At 39.4% G+C, this 15,218-nt stretch overlaps 1 protein-coding gene across 1 annotated transcript in view; it reads right to left on the bottom strand.

Moving 5' to 3' along the window:
• Positions 1–204: 204 nt before the first annotated feature.
• The window catches only part of HEPHL1 (hephaestin like 1), an 84,515-nt gene continuing 69,501 nt past the window's right edge, over positions 205–15,218 (bottom strand). Inside the window, exons 15-20 of the mRNA XM_062198310.1 lie at positions 14,979–15,085; positions 13,320–13,542; positions 11,818–11,957; positions 1,046–1,208; positions 505–576; positions 205–407 (exon numbers count right to left, since the gene is read on the bottom strand). Coding sequence (XP_062054294.1) covers positions 205–407; positions 505–576; positions 1,046–1,208; positions 11,818–11,957; positions 13,320–13,542; positions 14,979–15,085 — 908 coding nt within the window. The remainder of the gene's footprint in view (positions 408–504; positions 577–1,045; positions 1,209–11,817; positions 11,958–13,319; positions 13,543–14,978; positions 15,086–15,218) is intronic.

Here is a 15,218-nt window from a genome sequence, read left to right as displayed (position 1 = left end):
ACACGTGAGGATTATTCACAGCCCATCTATAAATAAATAAATAAATAAAAGCAAATTGCTTTGAGTGATGTTCCAGAGGATCCGAAGCCCAATCCAAGATTCGGTGTCAACCTTCCTTGGTGAATGAGGCCGTGGTTGTTTCCCTTGCTGGCTTCTATCCAGCTGTCGGACCTCCCCGCTCCCTGCCTAGGAAGGCCAGATGGTTCACAGAGCATCCGTGGGGAGCGCACAGGACTGGACTTCCTGGTATGCCATCTGCCTCCTCACGGAGCGGAGTCGAAGAGAAAGAATCACAGTGGCCGTCAGGAGGAGGAGTCCTATGATGAAAAGGATAACCAAGGCTGCCTTGGCTCCTCTTGGACCCAGATTCCTGCCGAAGAAATACAGCATCCCCTTGCCAGGTGGTTCTGTGGAAAAGTAGAGTGAGATGTCAGGTACCTGCCTTTCACTGAGGAGTCAAACATGATGCGTTCACACGCAGGGTGCAAGAGAGGGCATCATTACCGTTGGGGGACACTGTCGCCGGATACGGTGCTCCTCCAGACGGAGACTTGGTGGAGTAAGGAATCCTGTTATCTGAACAAAGAACACAGATTGGTTGTTCTGTGAACTACAGAGGGATTTTCTTTTCATGATATGAGTCTTTTCATTTCACCAGTGAGCACTTTAACCCACTAGTATCTACCAGTCTTTCTTGGAGTCTCACTTAGCTTCACACTAGTGCACCTGCTTTCTTACCCCATCCACCTTTGCAGCTTCTGCTCATCCATTCAGATCCATCGTGAGTATCACAGCCTCTGTTACTTTGGCTCACATCCCTGAACTCTTGGTTATTCCCTCCTATTACTGCCACTGCCTCCTTCACCCTGCACTCTGTTAAAGCACATTATCATACTCTGTCATGGTTACATGTTTACACATCTGTTTCTCTTACTTGACTGTGAGTTCCTTGGGGTCTGTATCTGGGTTTTTCTTACGCCTCCTGTTTTCAGGGTCTACAGGAAGCCTGGTGCCATCATCTGGCATCACTGACAGACAACAGTACCTATGTTTCGGAGAACCGTGTAGGTTGTCTCCATGCCAGCATGGATGTGATCAGACACATGACAATGCAGCAGCCATGTCCCCGGGTGATCTGCAAACAGTTCGATGGTTTGGAAGGTCCCAGGAAAGAGATCATACACGTCTTCTCGGTAAGAGTTTTCTATCTGCAAAAATTACACAACGTAGCTCATGGCTTTCTTTGCTCAAAATAGCAAAAAGGAAACAAAGAGGAAAAACACAAATGCACAGTAAACAAAAGGAAGAAAATAATACAGAGCAGAAACTAATAAAATCAAGATGAGACACACAATATAGAGAAATCAAAGAAGCTTTGTAGTAGCCAGCTTGCATGATTCCCCAAAGTGATCCCTATCTCCTGGTTTTCAAAGCCTTTGTAGTCCCCTCCTACACTGGATGAAAGTTTATCTGCATGAGTAGTAGCATATGGCCCAAGTGATGGTGTTAATCTTCCAAGAGTAGGCACACCATAACTTCTGTCTTAAACATCCTCTCTCATACCCTTCTCCTGGATCACTTACTCTTGGGGAATCAAGTACCTATGCCATACTTACCTGTTGAGGAACTAACTGAAGCTTCCAGTTAGCACTCATTTTAGTGAGCTTGGAGGTGACTCCTTCAGCTCCAAACCTTTGATAACTGCAGCCCCAGCTAACAAATTGATAACAGCTTTATGACAGATGCTGAATCAGAATTAAGTAGCTAAATTACTCTCAGATTCCTGACGCAGAGAAACTGTGAGATATAAATAGTTGTTTGTTTAGTTGGTTTAGTCTACTGTTTTAATATGCCGTGCACCAATAGAAAACTAAAAAAATCTCTAGATAGATTGTAAGAAAAGAAAAGAAAGGAAGACACGAATTAAAATACCTGGAATAAAAGAGAAGACATCACTGAGACCTTACAGACATTAAAAAGGATAATAAAGAAATACTGAACAAATATTGGACAAATCATTCATAGAACTTAACAATTGTTGAGGATTCCAAGATGGCAGCATAGGGAAAGAGTGTACAGTTCTAGGCTAGGGGAAGAGAGTTTAAAAAAAAAGTGGATGAAGTACATTCTCAGGGAGAGTTAGAGAAAAAACTACAGTGGAAATCCTATGGAAGGAAGAATAACACCCTGGATATGTGAGGAAGGTACAGATATGCAGCAATGAGCATGGACACAACACATGACCCCAGAAGCAAGAGCCAGAGAAAGCACCAGCTTTGGAAAGAGAGGCGAGATGATTAGACTGCAGCAGCCCATGCCACTGGTGATATAGCTGGAGGGAGAGCCTGGCAGACTACACTGTGTCTGAAACCAGCCTGGAGCCTTAAGGGACCAGAGTACCCACAAACACAGCAGAAATTAAAAAGGCAGGTTTCTCTCTCAATATCCCCCCAACGATGGTAACTGGCAACCGGATGAGAGAGGCAGGCATCATTTTGGACATCAGTAGCCACTGTGGCAGCTCTTATGTGCACATCTAGCAACTGGCAAGGGAAAGACATCACCTTGACACCAGTAGTGGCAATGGTAGCTCAAGTGCATGTATCTGGCAACGGGTGGGGAGAAGCAGCCATTGTGATATGAGTAGGGGCTACAGCCAGTGGCTCATGCACATGCGTGTGATCCAGAGATTTTACCAGAGGAAAAAATCCATGTTCCCCAATGACTTTGAGACTTGGAGAACTGACATGGGGTTGGGTACCCACATACAACTATGAAGTGCCCCCAGCCTCTCAACATATCACAGGCTCCAGGGCTCAAACCACCTAGGCAGAACACCCTCAGAAAGCTGTCTCTGGGAATGCCTCTGCCTGTCTGTGGACAGAACATGATTGTAGCACTTAGCAGAGCCTCTGCACCCTGTACTGTTGGAGCCTTATATGCTGAGACTGTATGGACTCTGTGACTCCATGAGATGGCTCAGGGTACAGCTGGTTCTCTGGGCAATCACTATGTGCAGCTCCATATACTCAGAGCTCCCTGATTGCCTGGGATGGGTCAATGAATTGGGATCCTTTGTTCAGAGATTCTTTGTGCAGCTCATGCGGCAGCATGGGTAAGTATTGCATCCATGGTGGGCTCACACTTGGGCATTGATCAACTTGGAATAGAGGAGGTGAGGGAGTGATTATGCCAACAGAGGTGATCATACCCACCTTTCTGCTAACAACAGGAGTTCTACCTCATCCAACTTGGGAGTCACCCTGAATATTCACCCCACCCTGAAGCACTCACCAGAACTCACTGGCCACACCCAGCACACACCTCTGGGTATTCAATGAAAAAGCAAACATTCCACTAAGCCACAGAGGCACAGTTCAAAGATAAAAGCCATCAGAGGAAAAAAACCCAACAAGTATTTCCACAAATGCCTAAAAATAAACATAGAAATCCAAGAAACAAGAATAAGGAAGACAACATGATGTCCCCAAAGAAACACAACACTTTAATATTAGAATGTGAAGCCGGCGCCGCGGCTCACTAGGCTAATCCTCCGCCTTGCGGCGCCGGCACACCGGGTTCTAGTCCCGGTCGGGGCACCGATCCTGTCCCGGTTGCCCCTCTTCCAGGCCACCTCTCTGCTGTGGCCAGGGAGAGCAGTGGAGGATGGCCTAAGTCCTTGGGCCCTGCACCCCATGGGAGACCAGGAGAAGCACCTGGCTCCTGCCATCGGATCAGCGCGGTGCGCAGGCCGCAGCGCACCTACTGCGGCGGCCATTGGAGGGTGAACCAACGGCAAAAGGAAGACCTTTCTCTCTGTCTCTCTCTCTCACTGTCCACTCTGCCTGTCAAAAAAAAATAATAATAATAAAAAAATATTAGAATGTGAAGATGAAGAAATTGATGAAATGCCTGCAACAGAATTCAAAAAAGTAATCATCTGATTACTCAGAAGCAAATTCATGAGGAAAAGAAATCCCTACATGACATGGATGAAAAATTTTCCCATGAAATTGAGATTTTAAAAAGAAATTAAAATGAAATATTAGAAATGAAAAATTCAATGTGTCAAATAAAAATATTGTGCAAAGCCTTAACAGACTTGATGAGGCAGAAGAAAGAATATCCAAGATAGAATACAAATCTTTAGAAGTTTTTCAGTCAGACCAAAAAAAGAAGAAATTAGAAAAATTAAAAACAGTGTTGGAGATTTATGGGATACTATCAAACAACCCAACATACTGATCTTAGGAGTTCTTGAAGGTGTGGAAAGAATGAATGGATTAAAAGGCCTATTCAGTGAGATAATTACAGAAAACTTCCCTAATTTAGACAAAGGAAGGGACATTCAAGTACATGAGGTAGATAGAACTTCTTATACATAAGAACAGAAAAAAATCTTCACCAAAACTGTAGTTAAACTTTCAAAGCTGAAACATAAAGAAAAGATTCTAAACCATGCATGAGAAAAATGCCATATTAATTTCAGAGATCTCCAATTAGACTCACAACTGACTTCTCATCAGAAACCCCACAGTCTAGGAGAGAATAGGGAGACATAGTCCAAGGCATAAGAGAAAAAATCTGTCAACCCAGAATATTATACCCTGAAAAGCTCTCATTGATGAATGAAGGTGAAATAAAGACCGTCTATAACAAACAGAAATTGAAAGAATTTGTCACCACTCATCCAGCCTTACAAAAGATGTTTAAGGATGTGCTACACACAGAAACACAGAAAGATAGTCATCATTATGAAAGAATGTGAAGGCAGAAACATCTCCTAGTCAAAGTACAAAGGAAATCCAAAGCAGACAATAGGAATATTAATGGAAAAATAAAAGGGCAAAGTCATTACTTACCAATAGTAACTGTGAATGTAAATGACCTAAATTATCCAAATAAAAGATACAGGATGGCTGGATGGATTAGAAAAACAAGACCCATCTATAACAAAGATACAAGCAGACTGAAAGTGAAATGATGGAAAAAGATATCCCATGCTAACAGAAAGCAGAAATGAGCAGGTCTAGCCATCCTAAAATCAAGCAAATAGAATTTATCAAAAAAACTGTTGAAAGAGACAAAGAAGGGCATTATGTAATGACTAAGGGATCAATTCAACAGGAAGATAAAACTATAATAAATATATATGCACCCAATGCCAGGGCACATGGCTATTTAAAAGAAACGTTAATGTATCTAAAGGGGGACATAGAGTCCAATACAATAACAATGAAGCACTTCAACACCCCACTTTCAGCAATGGATAGATCAACTAGATAGAACATCTACAAAGAAACAACAGAGATAATCGACACTATGGAGAACCAAATGGACCTAACTGATATCTCATTTCATAGTTGCAGAAAACACATTATTTTTTCAGTGCATGGAAGTCCATGGAATGAAGATGACATTGCAACTTATCAAAACATAGGGGATACAGCAAAAGCAGTGTTAAGAAGGAAGTTTATCTCAATTGATGCCTACATCAATAAATTAGAAAGACAACAAATATGTGGGCTATCAATGCATCTCAAGGACCTAGGAAAACAACAATAAACCAAACACAAAATTAATAAGAGGAAAGAAATAATTAATCAGACTTGCCCCAAACGGTGGAGTTAGAAACGTGCCAGGGGATTCCAATACAATCCCTTCAAGGTGGCATGTACCAATGCCATCTCAAGTCCAAGTGATCAATTTAAGTTCACAATTGATGACTCTGATAGGTCTAAGAGTCAAAGGGATCACACAAACAAGACTAGTGTCTGCTAATACTAACTGATAGAATCAAAAAGGGAGAGAACAACCCATCATGGAAAGTGGGATACACAGCAGACTCATAGAATGGCAGATGTCCTAAACAGCACTCTGGCCTCAGAATCAGCCCTTAAGGCATTCGGATCTGGCTGAAGAGCCCATGAGAGTATTTTAGGCATGGAAAGCCAAGACACTCTGGAAAAAAAAAAAGAAGACCTAAATGAAAGATCTCTGCAAGTGAGATCCCAGTGGAAAGAATGGGGCCATCAAAGAAGGAGGTACCTTTCTCTGAAGGGAATTGAAAATGAATCTTGATGTGAATGGAATGGGAGAGGGAGCGGGAGATGGGAGGGGTATGAGAGGGAGGGAAATTATGGGGGGGGGGAAGCCATTGTAATCCATAAACTGTACTTTGGAAATTTATATTTACTAAATTAAAAAAAATTTAAAAATTAGATTAAAATAAAAAAAATTTAAAAATGTAAAAGATCAGTGAAATTAAAAGCTATTTTTTTAAAAAAAATGCTAGATATAGCATTGGCCCAAACAAACAAAAAAGAGGGAGAAGGCCCAAATCAATAAAATCAGAGATGAAAAGGGAAATATAACAACAGATACCACATAAATAAAAAGAATCATCAGTAATTACTACAAAAAGATATATGCTAACAAACTGGAAAATCAAGAAAACATGGATAGATTCCTGGTCACATAAAATCTATCAAAAGTGAGTCATGAAGACATAGAAAACCTAATAGACCAATAACCAAGGCAGAGATTATATCAGTTATAATGACCCTCCCAACAAAGAATAGCCCAGGACCAAATGGCTTCACTGCTGAATTCTACCAGACATTCAAAGAACTAACTCCAATTTTCCTCAAGTTATTCAAAACAATTGAAAGGGAGGTAATCCTCCCAAACACATTCTATGAAGCCAGCATCCCTTCAATTCCTAAACCAGAAAAAGATACAACAGAGAAAGAGAACTACAGACCAATATCCCTAATGAACACAGATTAAAAAATCCTCAATAAAACACTAGCTAATCGAATCCAACAACACATCAGAAATTTCATTCCCCCACACCAAGTGGGATTTATCCTTGGGATGCAGGGATGGCTCAACATTTGCAAATCAATAATGTGATACATCACATGAAAAAAACTGAGGAACAGAAGTTATATGATTATCTCAATAGATGTAGATAAAGCATTTGATAAATGCTTCATCCTTTGCTGATGAAGACCTTAAACAAACTGGGTATAGAAGGAACATTCCTCAACACAATCAAGGCAATTTATGACAAGCCAACAGCTAGCATCCTATTTAATAGGAAAAAGTTGGAAGCATTCCCACTAAGATCCAGACCCAGAAAAGGCCACCCACTCTCACCATTGTTATTAAATATAGCCCTGGAAGTTTTAGCCAGAGCCATTAGGCAAGATAAAGAACTCAAAGGGATACAAATTGGGAAGGAGGAAATAAAACAATCCCCATTTGCAGATGACATAATTCTATATAGAGAGGAACCAAAAGACTCCACTAAGAGACTATTGGAACTCATAGAAGAGTTTGGGAAAGAGGCAGGATATAAAATTAACACAAAAGAGAATCAATAGCCTTTGTATACACAAACAATGCCATGGCTGAAAAAGAATTTCCAAGATCAACCCCATTCACAATAGCTACAAAAACATTTAAATACCTTGGAATTAATGTAACCAAGGAGATCAAAGATCTCTACAATGAAAATTATATAACATTAAAGAAAGAAATAGAAGAAGATACAAAAAAAATGGAAATATCTTCCATGTTCATGGATTGGAAGAATTAATATCATCAAAATGTCCATACTACAAAAAAGCAATTCACAGATTCAATGTGATCCCAATCAAAATACTAATGGTATTCTTCTCAGATCTAGAAAACCGAGGCTAAAATTCATATGGAATTTGAGAGACCCAAATAGTTAAAGCATCCTTATACAACAAAAGCAAAGCTCGAGGCATCACAATACCAGATTTCAAGACATAATACAAGGCAGTTATAATCAAAACAGCCTGGTACTGGTACAAAAATAGGTGGATATACCAATGGAACAGAATGGAAATTGCAGAAATCAGCCTAACATCTAGAACCAAGTTATCTTTGACAAAGGAGCTAAAAATCACCCCTGGAGCAAGGACACTCACTTCAAGCAATAGTGCTTGGAAAACTGGATCACCATGTGCAGAAGGATGAAAAAAGACCCCTACCTTACACTTACACTTAAATATACTAAAAATGGAACATGGATCTAAATCTACAACCCAATACCATCAAATTACTTGAGAACATTGGTGAAACTCTACAAGACATTGGCATACGCAAAGACTTGATTTAAAACACCCCAGAGGCACAGGCAATCAAAGCCAAAATTAACAAATGAGATTACACCAAGATGAGAAGCTTTTGCATGGCAAAAGAAACACTCAGCAAGTGAAGAGGCAACCAACAGAATGGGTGAAAATATTTTCAAACTATGAAACTTATAGGGGCCGGCATTGTGGCGCAGCAGTTAATACCCTGGCCTGAAGTGCTGGCATCCCATATGGACACCAGTTCGAGACCCAGATGCTCCACTTCCCATCCAGCTATCTAAGGCCTGGGAAAGCAGTGGAAGATGGCCCAAGTCCTTGGGCCCCTGTACCCACGTGGGAGACCCAGAAGAAGCTCCTGGCTCCTGGCTTTGGATTGGTGCAGCTCCAGCCTTTGTGGCCATGCAATAGCAGAGAGCAGGATCGGAAGACCATCAGCCAGGACTAGAAATGGCACCTATACGGGATGCCGGGGCTTCAGGCCAGGGCTTTAACCCACTGTGCCACAGTGCTGGCCCCAGTATCAATATTTTTTTAAGATATAAATTCTCCAAAATCCTTATATGGATTCAATGCAATTCCAATCAAAATCACATTAGAATTTTTAATTGAAATTAAAAGCTATTTCTAAAATTTATATGGCAGGAAAAGATTTAGAAAACCTGAAACATCCACCACTGTATTTCAAGACTTACTCTGGGCTGGTGCCACGGCTCACTAGGCTAATCCTCTGCCTGCAGCTCCGGCACACCAGGTTCTAGTCCCGGTTGGGGTGCCGGATTCTGTCCCGGTTGCTCCTCTTCCAGTCCAGCTCTCTGCTGTGGAGGATGGCCCAGGTCCTTGGGTCCTGCACCCACATGGGAGACCAGGAGGAAGCACCTGGCTCCTGGCTTTGGATTGGCTTTGGATTGGCACAGCACACTGGCCGCAACGCACCAGCCATAGCAGCCACTTGGGGGGTGAACTAACAGAAAAAGGAAGACCTTTCTCCCTGTCTCTCTCTCTCACTGTCTAACTCTGCCTGTCAAAAAAAAAAAAAAAAAAAAGACTCTAACACTAAAGTTATCAAGGCATGGCATTCAAGAAGGGACAAAGTTCATGTAACAGAATAAAGAATCAATAGACATAGTATGTCAACATTATGTTAACATTACTTTGACAAAAGTACAAAAGTAATCAATCAGGGAAAAAAGCTTTTTCAATAAGTAGTGATGGAATATACAGACACCCATAGGCAAAATAATGAATCACAATCCATACATGAAAATTAACTTCAAATGGATCACAGCCATAATGCAAACCTAAAATGGTAAAACTTCCTAAATAAAAAGAGAAGAGTTAGATGAAAATTTTTTACATGTAGAACACCAAAAGCATGATCTGTATAATATAAAAATGATGGAGTCTGCCATCGTGGTGCACATTAAGCCACTGCTTACAATCCTGCATCCTATATCCAAGTGCTGATTCAGGTCCCAGCTGCTCCATTTCTAATCCGGCTTCCTGCTAATGCACTTGGGAAGGCATCAGCTAATGACTCAAGAACTTGGCCTCTGCTACCCATGTCTGAGACCCGGATGGAGTTTGTGACTCCTGGTTTTGGTCTGGCCAAGACCTGGCTATTGCAGCTATTTGGGAAGTGATCAGTGAAAGGAAAATCTGTATTTCTTTCTCTGTCTCTGTCTCTGTCTCTTTCTCATTCTCACTTACTCTGTCACTCTACATTTCAACCAAATAATAAATAAATCTTTTTAAAACAAAAAATAATTGGACTTAATAAATAATGTAAAAATTCTGCTATTTGAAAAAAAAATTTAAGAGGATGAAAAGGTAAACCATAAACTGGGAGTAAATATTTGCAAATTACATAGCTGATATTGGATTTTTATCTAGAAAGTAGAAAGCCCTCAAACCTACATTAAGGGAAAAAAAACAGCTCAATTTAAAATGTAAATAAAATTTGGATATGTCTCTAAAGATTTATCCAGGGAAAATGATAAATGAACACATGAAAAGGTGCACAGTATCATTAATTAGTAGAAAAATGTAAAGAAAAAAATAATGAGATATTACTGCATGCTTAATAGAATGGCTAAGAAAAAAATGAAATAGAAACTAAAAATATCAAGTGCTAACGTAGATGTGGAAGAAATGGAGCTCTCACGTATTTCTGTTAGGAATGCAAAATGGTACTGTCTCTTTGGAAACCATTTCCCAGTTCATTGTAAAGTTAAACATACAAGTCACATGGCTTAGCATCTAACTCCAGAATATTTTCTCAAAAGAAATGAAGTCTTACATTCACACAAAAGCATGTGCACAAATGTTTACAATGACTTAATTTGTAATAAACAACAGTGGAAACAAATGTTCCTCAGTGGGAGAACAGATGAACAAAGTACACTATATCCATACAATGGAATACTACTCAACAAATACAACAAACCACTGATAACAAGATAAATGCGATTCAAATGCCTATCCTAAATGAAACAAGCCTGATTTGAATGTCTCCAAACTGATTTCCATGTGACATTTCAGAAAGAGCAAAATGGTAAAGACACAAGACAGATCAGTGGCTGCCCCATGTCGAACATAGGGAAGAAGTTGATGCTAGAGAGTAACAAAGGAAAATTTGGGATGGGAGGCAAAGCAAGTGTTCTATAGTTTGATGATGGTTGCATCACTGTGTGTGTTTTTCAGAACAGCACAGGAAGTAGGGTAAATCCAATGCAATAAAAACTATTTGAGTACTAAATATTTGTTTATATATACTTATAATTTCATAAATTTAACTGAATTTTATAAATTATTATTTAGTAGCAGAGTTTTTAAAATGTGGGTTAAAAAATAAAATTTCGAAAAGCTGCATAACTATTTAACATGTGAAACTCTAACCATTATAGGCTAATTCTTGCTGTCCTAAATGATGTTGAAATATACAAAGGGGAGAAGATTTAGAGATTTTATTAAATTAATCTTTGTTAATGTATAACTAGATTCTGGTTTCCTCCACAGATTAATTATTGTTATTGTTTTCTATTCTACTTCCTTGTAAATGGCACTGAGAATTTGAGATGGCAGCCTAATTGGACTTTATACTGATAGATTCTGATTCAGCAGGTCTGCGGTGGCGCCTGACAATCTGTTCTATAAACAGGTGTTTGTGCTATACCGCCAGCACCACCCATACAGTACAACTTGAATCCAGAGAGCAGAAGGTCAGTTGCACGTGGGCCAGCCAGCTTGCAAGGCTAAAAGTTAAGCTAGAGTCTGGGGAGCGAGTCAGAACTCAAAATATCTGCTTTACTGCATAGGGCTCTTCTGTCTGCTAATCAGAAAGGAAAAAGAAAAGGAAAGGAAAATATGTAAGGGGCAAGAACAAGGACGAGTGCCCTGGGTGCCTTCATATGTAGTATTTACAGCCTGCGTGATGACCATGTAACTGAGGAGAAAACTCTAACCTGTGACTCAGAGAGGTTCTTAGAATTCAATAACATGTACATATACCTATACATATCACAAATATCAACCAGGAGAAGAGTATAATCACATTACTGTGCTCCGTTCTCTAATACAAACCGCCGTCCTTTACAAACATTATTGCCAAGTAACTATCTCATTTCCCAGTGGAAATACAGTTGATCTGTTAGTTTAAAAAGTCTTCCCAAAGTGTCGTCCTTATACTCACCTTGAAGAGAAAGCTCTCGGCATGATAATGGATGGTATGAATGTCCACTTCACTTCCTATGCCTAACAAGTACCAGTTTGTCATTGTATCTTCATTCATTATGAGGCCATGGAGATTCCCAAAAATCTTCCCATTGATGGCTAAGAGGGAAAAAAGAACATAGTCTTTGGTTAGTGAAAAAACATACTCATACTTAATTTGGTTTTAGATGTGGTTCAAGAAGATCTTTAGATCATCAATATGTTGATCTACCTGATGAACAGGTAACAAATTTACTCACGTTTACCAATGTCCCTAACATCCTAGACCCAGAATTCATATTACCATGAAATCTTTATGCAAAGAGAGCCAGAAAGGGGACATTATAGTCTGATTTTTAAAGCTACATCTGGGGTGGCAGTGTTTGTCTATTCAACCTAATCTCTTTCCAGGCTCATGGGTGAATAGCCATAACCATACCATTCTACGGATAAGTAGAATTTTCTACAGTTTGGGTGCCCCCCGGAAGGAGAAAGGCTCAAAGAAGGAGGCTGTAAGCTTCCTGCAGTTATAGGAATTCCTCTGATTCTATCTCAACAATGGTCTTTTTAAACTCCTACAGCACAAAGAATCAACATTATAGAAATCAAAATGGAATGAATTAGAAGGTATTTTCTTAATATTTCACTAGCTCAAGCATGGCTGAATCTCCAAAAGGAGAATTTCAGGTGGACTGAACCCATGATCTAACAATGACCAAAGCAAACTGGATTTCCATGCTGTGATTCTGATGTCTCCACTATTTATGAACTTTCCTCCACTATTTATGAACCTATGCATCATGACAGACAATCAAATGAGTAGCATTCATTAGGCAAGGAGAGCAGAGTGAGAAATTTTGGGAGAGGGCAACAAAATTGAGAGGTGAAAGAGTGGCTGAATCAGAAGCCAGCCTACTTTGTTTGAATCTCTATTGACAACTAGCTTTGTGACCCTGGACAAGGTCTATATTTTTATATACTTCTGGGCAAAAGTAAAACTTGGTGAAAATGGATGGATATATCAATTTGAACACATTACTCCAGTTATACTATCTGAAATGACCAAGAATTTTAAAATGTAGATACATTGAAACAGAAGTTTGGTGACAAAGTTTCACGTCCCAGAGACAATTAAACCATACCACCAAATGTTATCAAACAGAGTTATGGTGCATTCTTATAGAAATACACCAATGAGTGAAGATTTATTTTTAAAGAATTATTTCACGGTCTTAGAGGTTAGAAGTTACAGCATTCAGAGATAGATGCCACTAAAGAGTTGGTCCAAAACCTCAATGACTTTGCTACTACCAAACCAATGGCTAGGCTGGGTCACTCTGAAAGAAAGCTCTAGAACATTTTCTTCAGTTTGGGTGCCCCCCCGGGAAGGAGAAAGGCTCAAAGGAGGCCGCAAGCTTCCTGCAGTTATAGGAATTCCTCTGATTCTTTCTCAACAATGGTCTTTTTAAACTCCTAATATACCATGCATTTTGTTGCTCTCCTCAAAATCATCACTGCGCTTAAAATCTCGTGGATCTTTGTTGAGATACTTCTTAATATTGTCATCCAGATACCAGGATTCATTCTCATTTACCACCAAAAACAAGAGTGCAAACTCATAATCGACATCACTTCTTCTTCCCTTTTCATTCAATATTCCTTCTCGGCATGTAATCAGAGGACCCATCAAACCACTGTATGTATCCTGAAAGAAAAATAAACAATTATAAAAGCCATTAAATAATTGATTCACATGCCACCATCCACCATGCTACTGTAGGCTCCTACTCCCTGACTCTGGACTAGAATTCAGGTCCTCTCTGGTGTCAGACTCACTCCATCTCTCACCCATCTTGTTGACCACCGTCTGATCAATCTCGACACCTCCATATCTAGAAGTCATCAGAGACTTTCTGCAGCCTACAAAATAAACTTCAAATCCTTAACAAGTCCTTAAGCCCCTCAGTGTGTTCCTTGATTCTCTGGCTTAGGTTTCCCGTTGCTCCCTTTGTACCCTATCTGATACACAAATGAGACTCTACAAGCTTCTCCAACGTGCCTTATACTTTCCTGTCTTCAGCTTTGCTCATGATATTCTTTCTCCCAAGACTCTCTTTCCAAAGCCTCCTTTGGCACCCTAGATGGCCTCCTGCTCCTATAGAACTCAGCAAGTTCATAGCTGTATTTTAGTTATAAGTGTAGACATGTATTATTTTCCCTCACAAAGCTGTAAGTTTCTCCAAGGCAAGAATATTTGCATCGTTCATAGTATTTGATTATTTGCACATTACAAATGCTTAAACAAATACTCACTGGGATGCATGAATGAATGAACAAACAACTATGTTTCCCATAATTCTAATATTTAAGTTTATTTTTTTCAAGTATCTTGCATATATGTCTCCAGAACCCCAGCACTGTCCAGTATAACTCAAGGACATTAATACAAGCCATCTAATAACCAAGAGAAAGGTTAAGATAATATTTCACTTTTTTATAATGGATAATGCTTACATATTATATCAGATATGACTTTAGTTTGGACTTTGGTTTACAACAAGTAATTAAATACAATAGTTGTTTTACATACACATATCTGGCTCAGATAGAATTGAATCTTTGCCATTATAATATACCCTATTTATCATTCTACTAGTTTCATGCTTTCAGATACTATGTTTAAAGTATGTTTGCTTTTCTTGTGCCCTGGTAGTTCTGGTAATGTCATTAAAATTAATAACTCACATAAGCAAAATCATCCATGCATTTCATTCTAACATACTTTCACTTATTTTAATGTTTTTCCATATCCTTTTCTGTTTCAAATTATCTACAAGTTCTAAATATGGTAACTGAAATATTGTCTTTATTCCCCCAGACTTTAACTGAAGAGTCAGCAAACACTATTTTTTGTAAAGCACCAGATAGTAAAGATTTTTTTACTTAGTGGGCCATATTTTCTCTCCCAACAGACAATGTTAATGAGTGAACATGACTGGATTTGGCCACTGGGCCATACTTGGAACACTATGCTATAAACCATTGCACCCCTTCACTTATACCAACCCGAGTTGTGACGACGTGCATAGTCAACTTACAGCCACATTACTTTAAGCATTTTGGTTGTTCTCTCCCCTTTACCTTCACAAAGTTTACTGTTGAATAGTAAACCCATGGAATACAATTGGGATCAGAGGGCCCAGGGCCAGATCTTTTAGGGACATTCCATCTGTAAGTTTTTATTTCTCCTGAAATAAATGAGAAGAAATGGAAAGAATTTACTAGTGTTTTGTAGTGTTTGGACCTAGAAAAATACAAGCTGGTCTTTATTCACGTTAGTCAATGTGTGTTGCTAGAAAGAATCACCCAGTCATTAAAAAT

Source organism: Lepus europaeus, chromosome 7, assembly GCF_033115175.1.
Source record: "Lepus europaeus isolate LE1 chromosome 7, mLepTim1.pri, whole genome shotgun sequence".
Taxonomy (NCBI): Eukaryota; Metazoa; Chordata; class Mammalia; order Lagomorpha; family Leporidae; genus Lepus; species Lepus europaeus.
The sequence above is the reverse complement of the archived record's forward strand: the minus strand, read 5'-3'. Positions and strand labels throughout refer to the sequence as shown.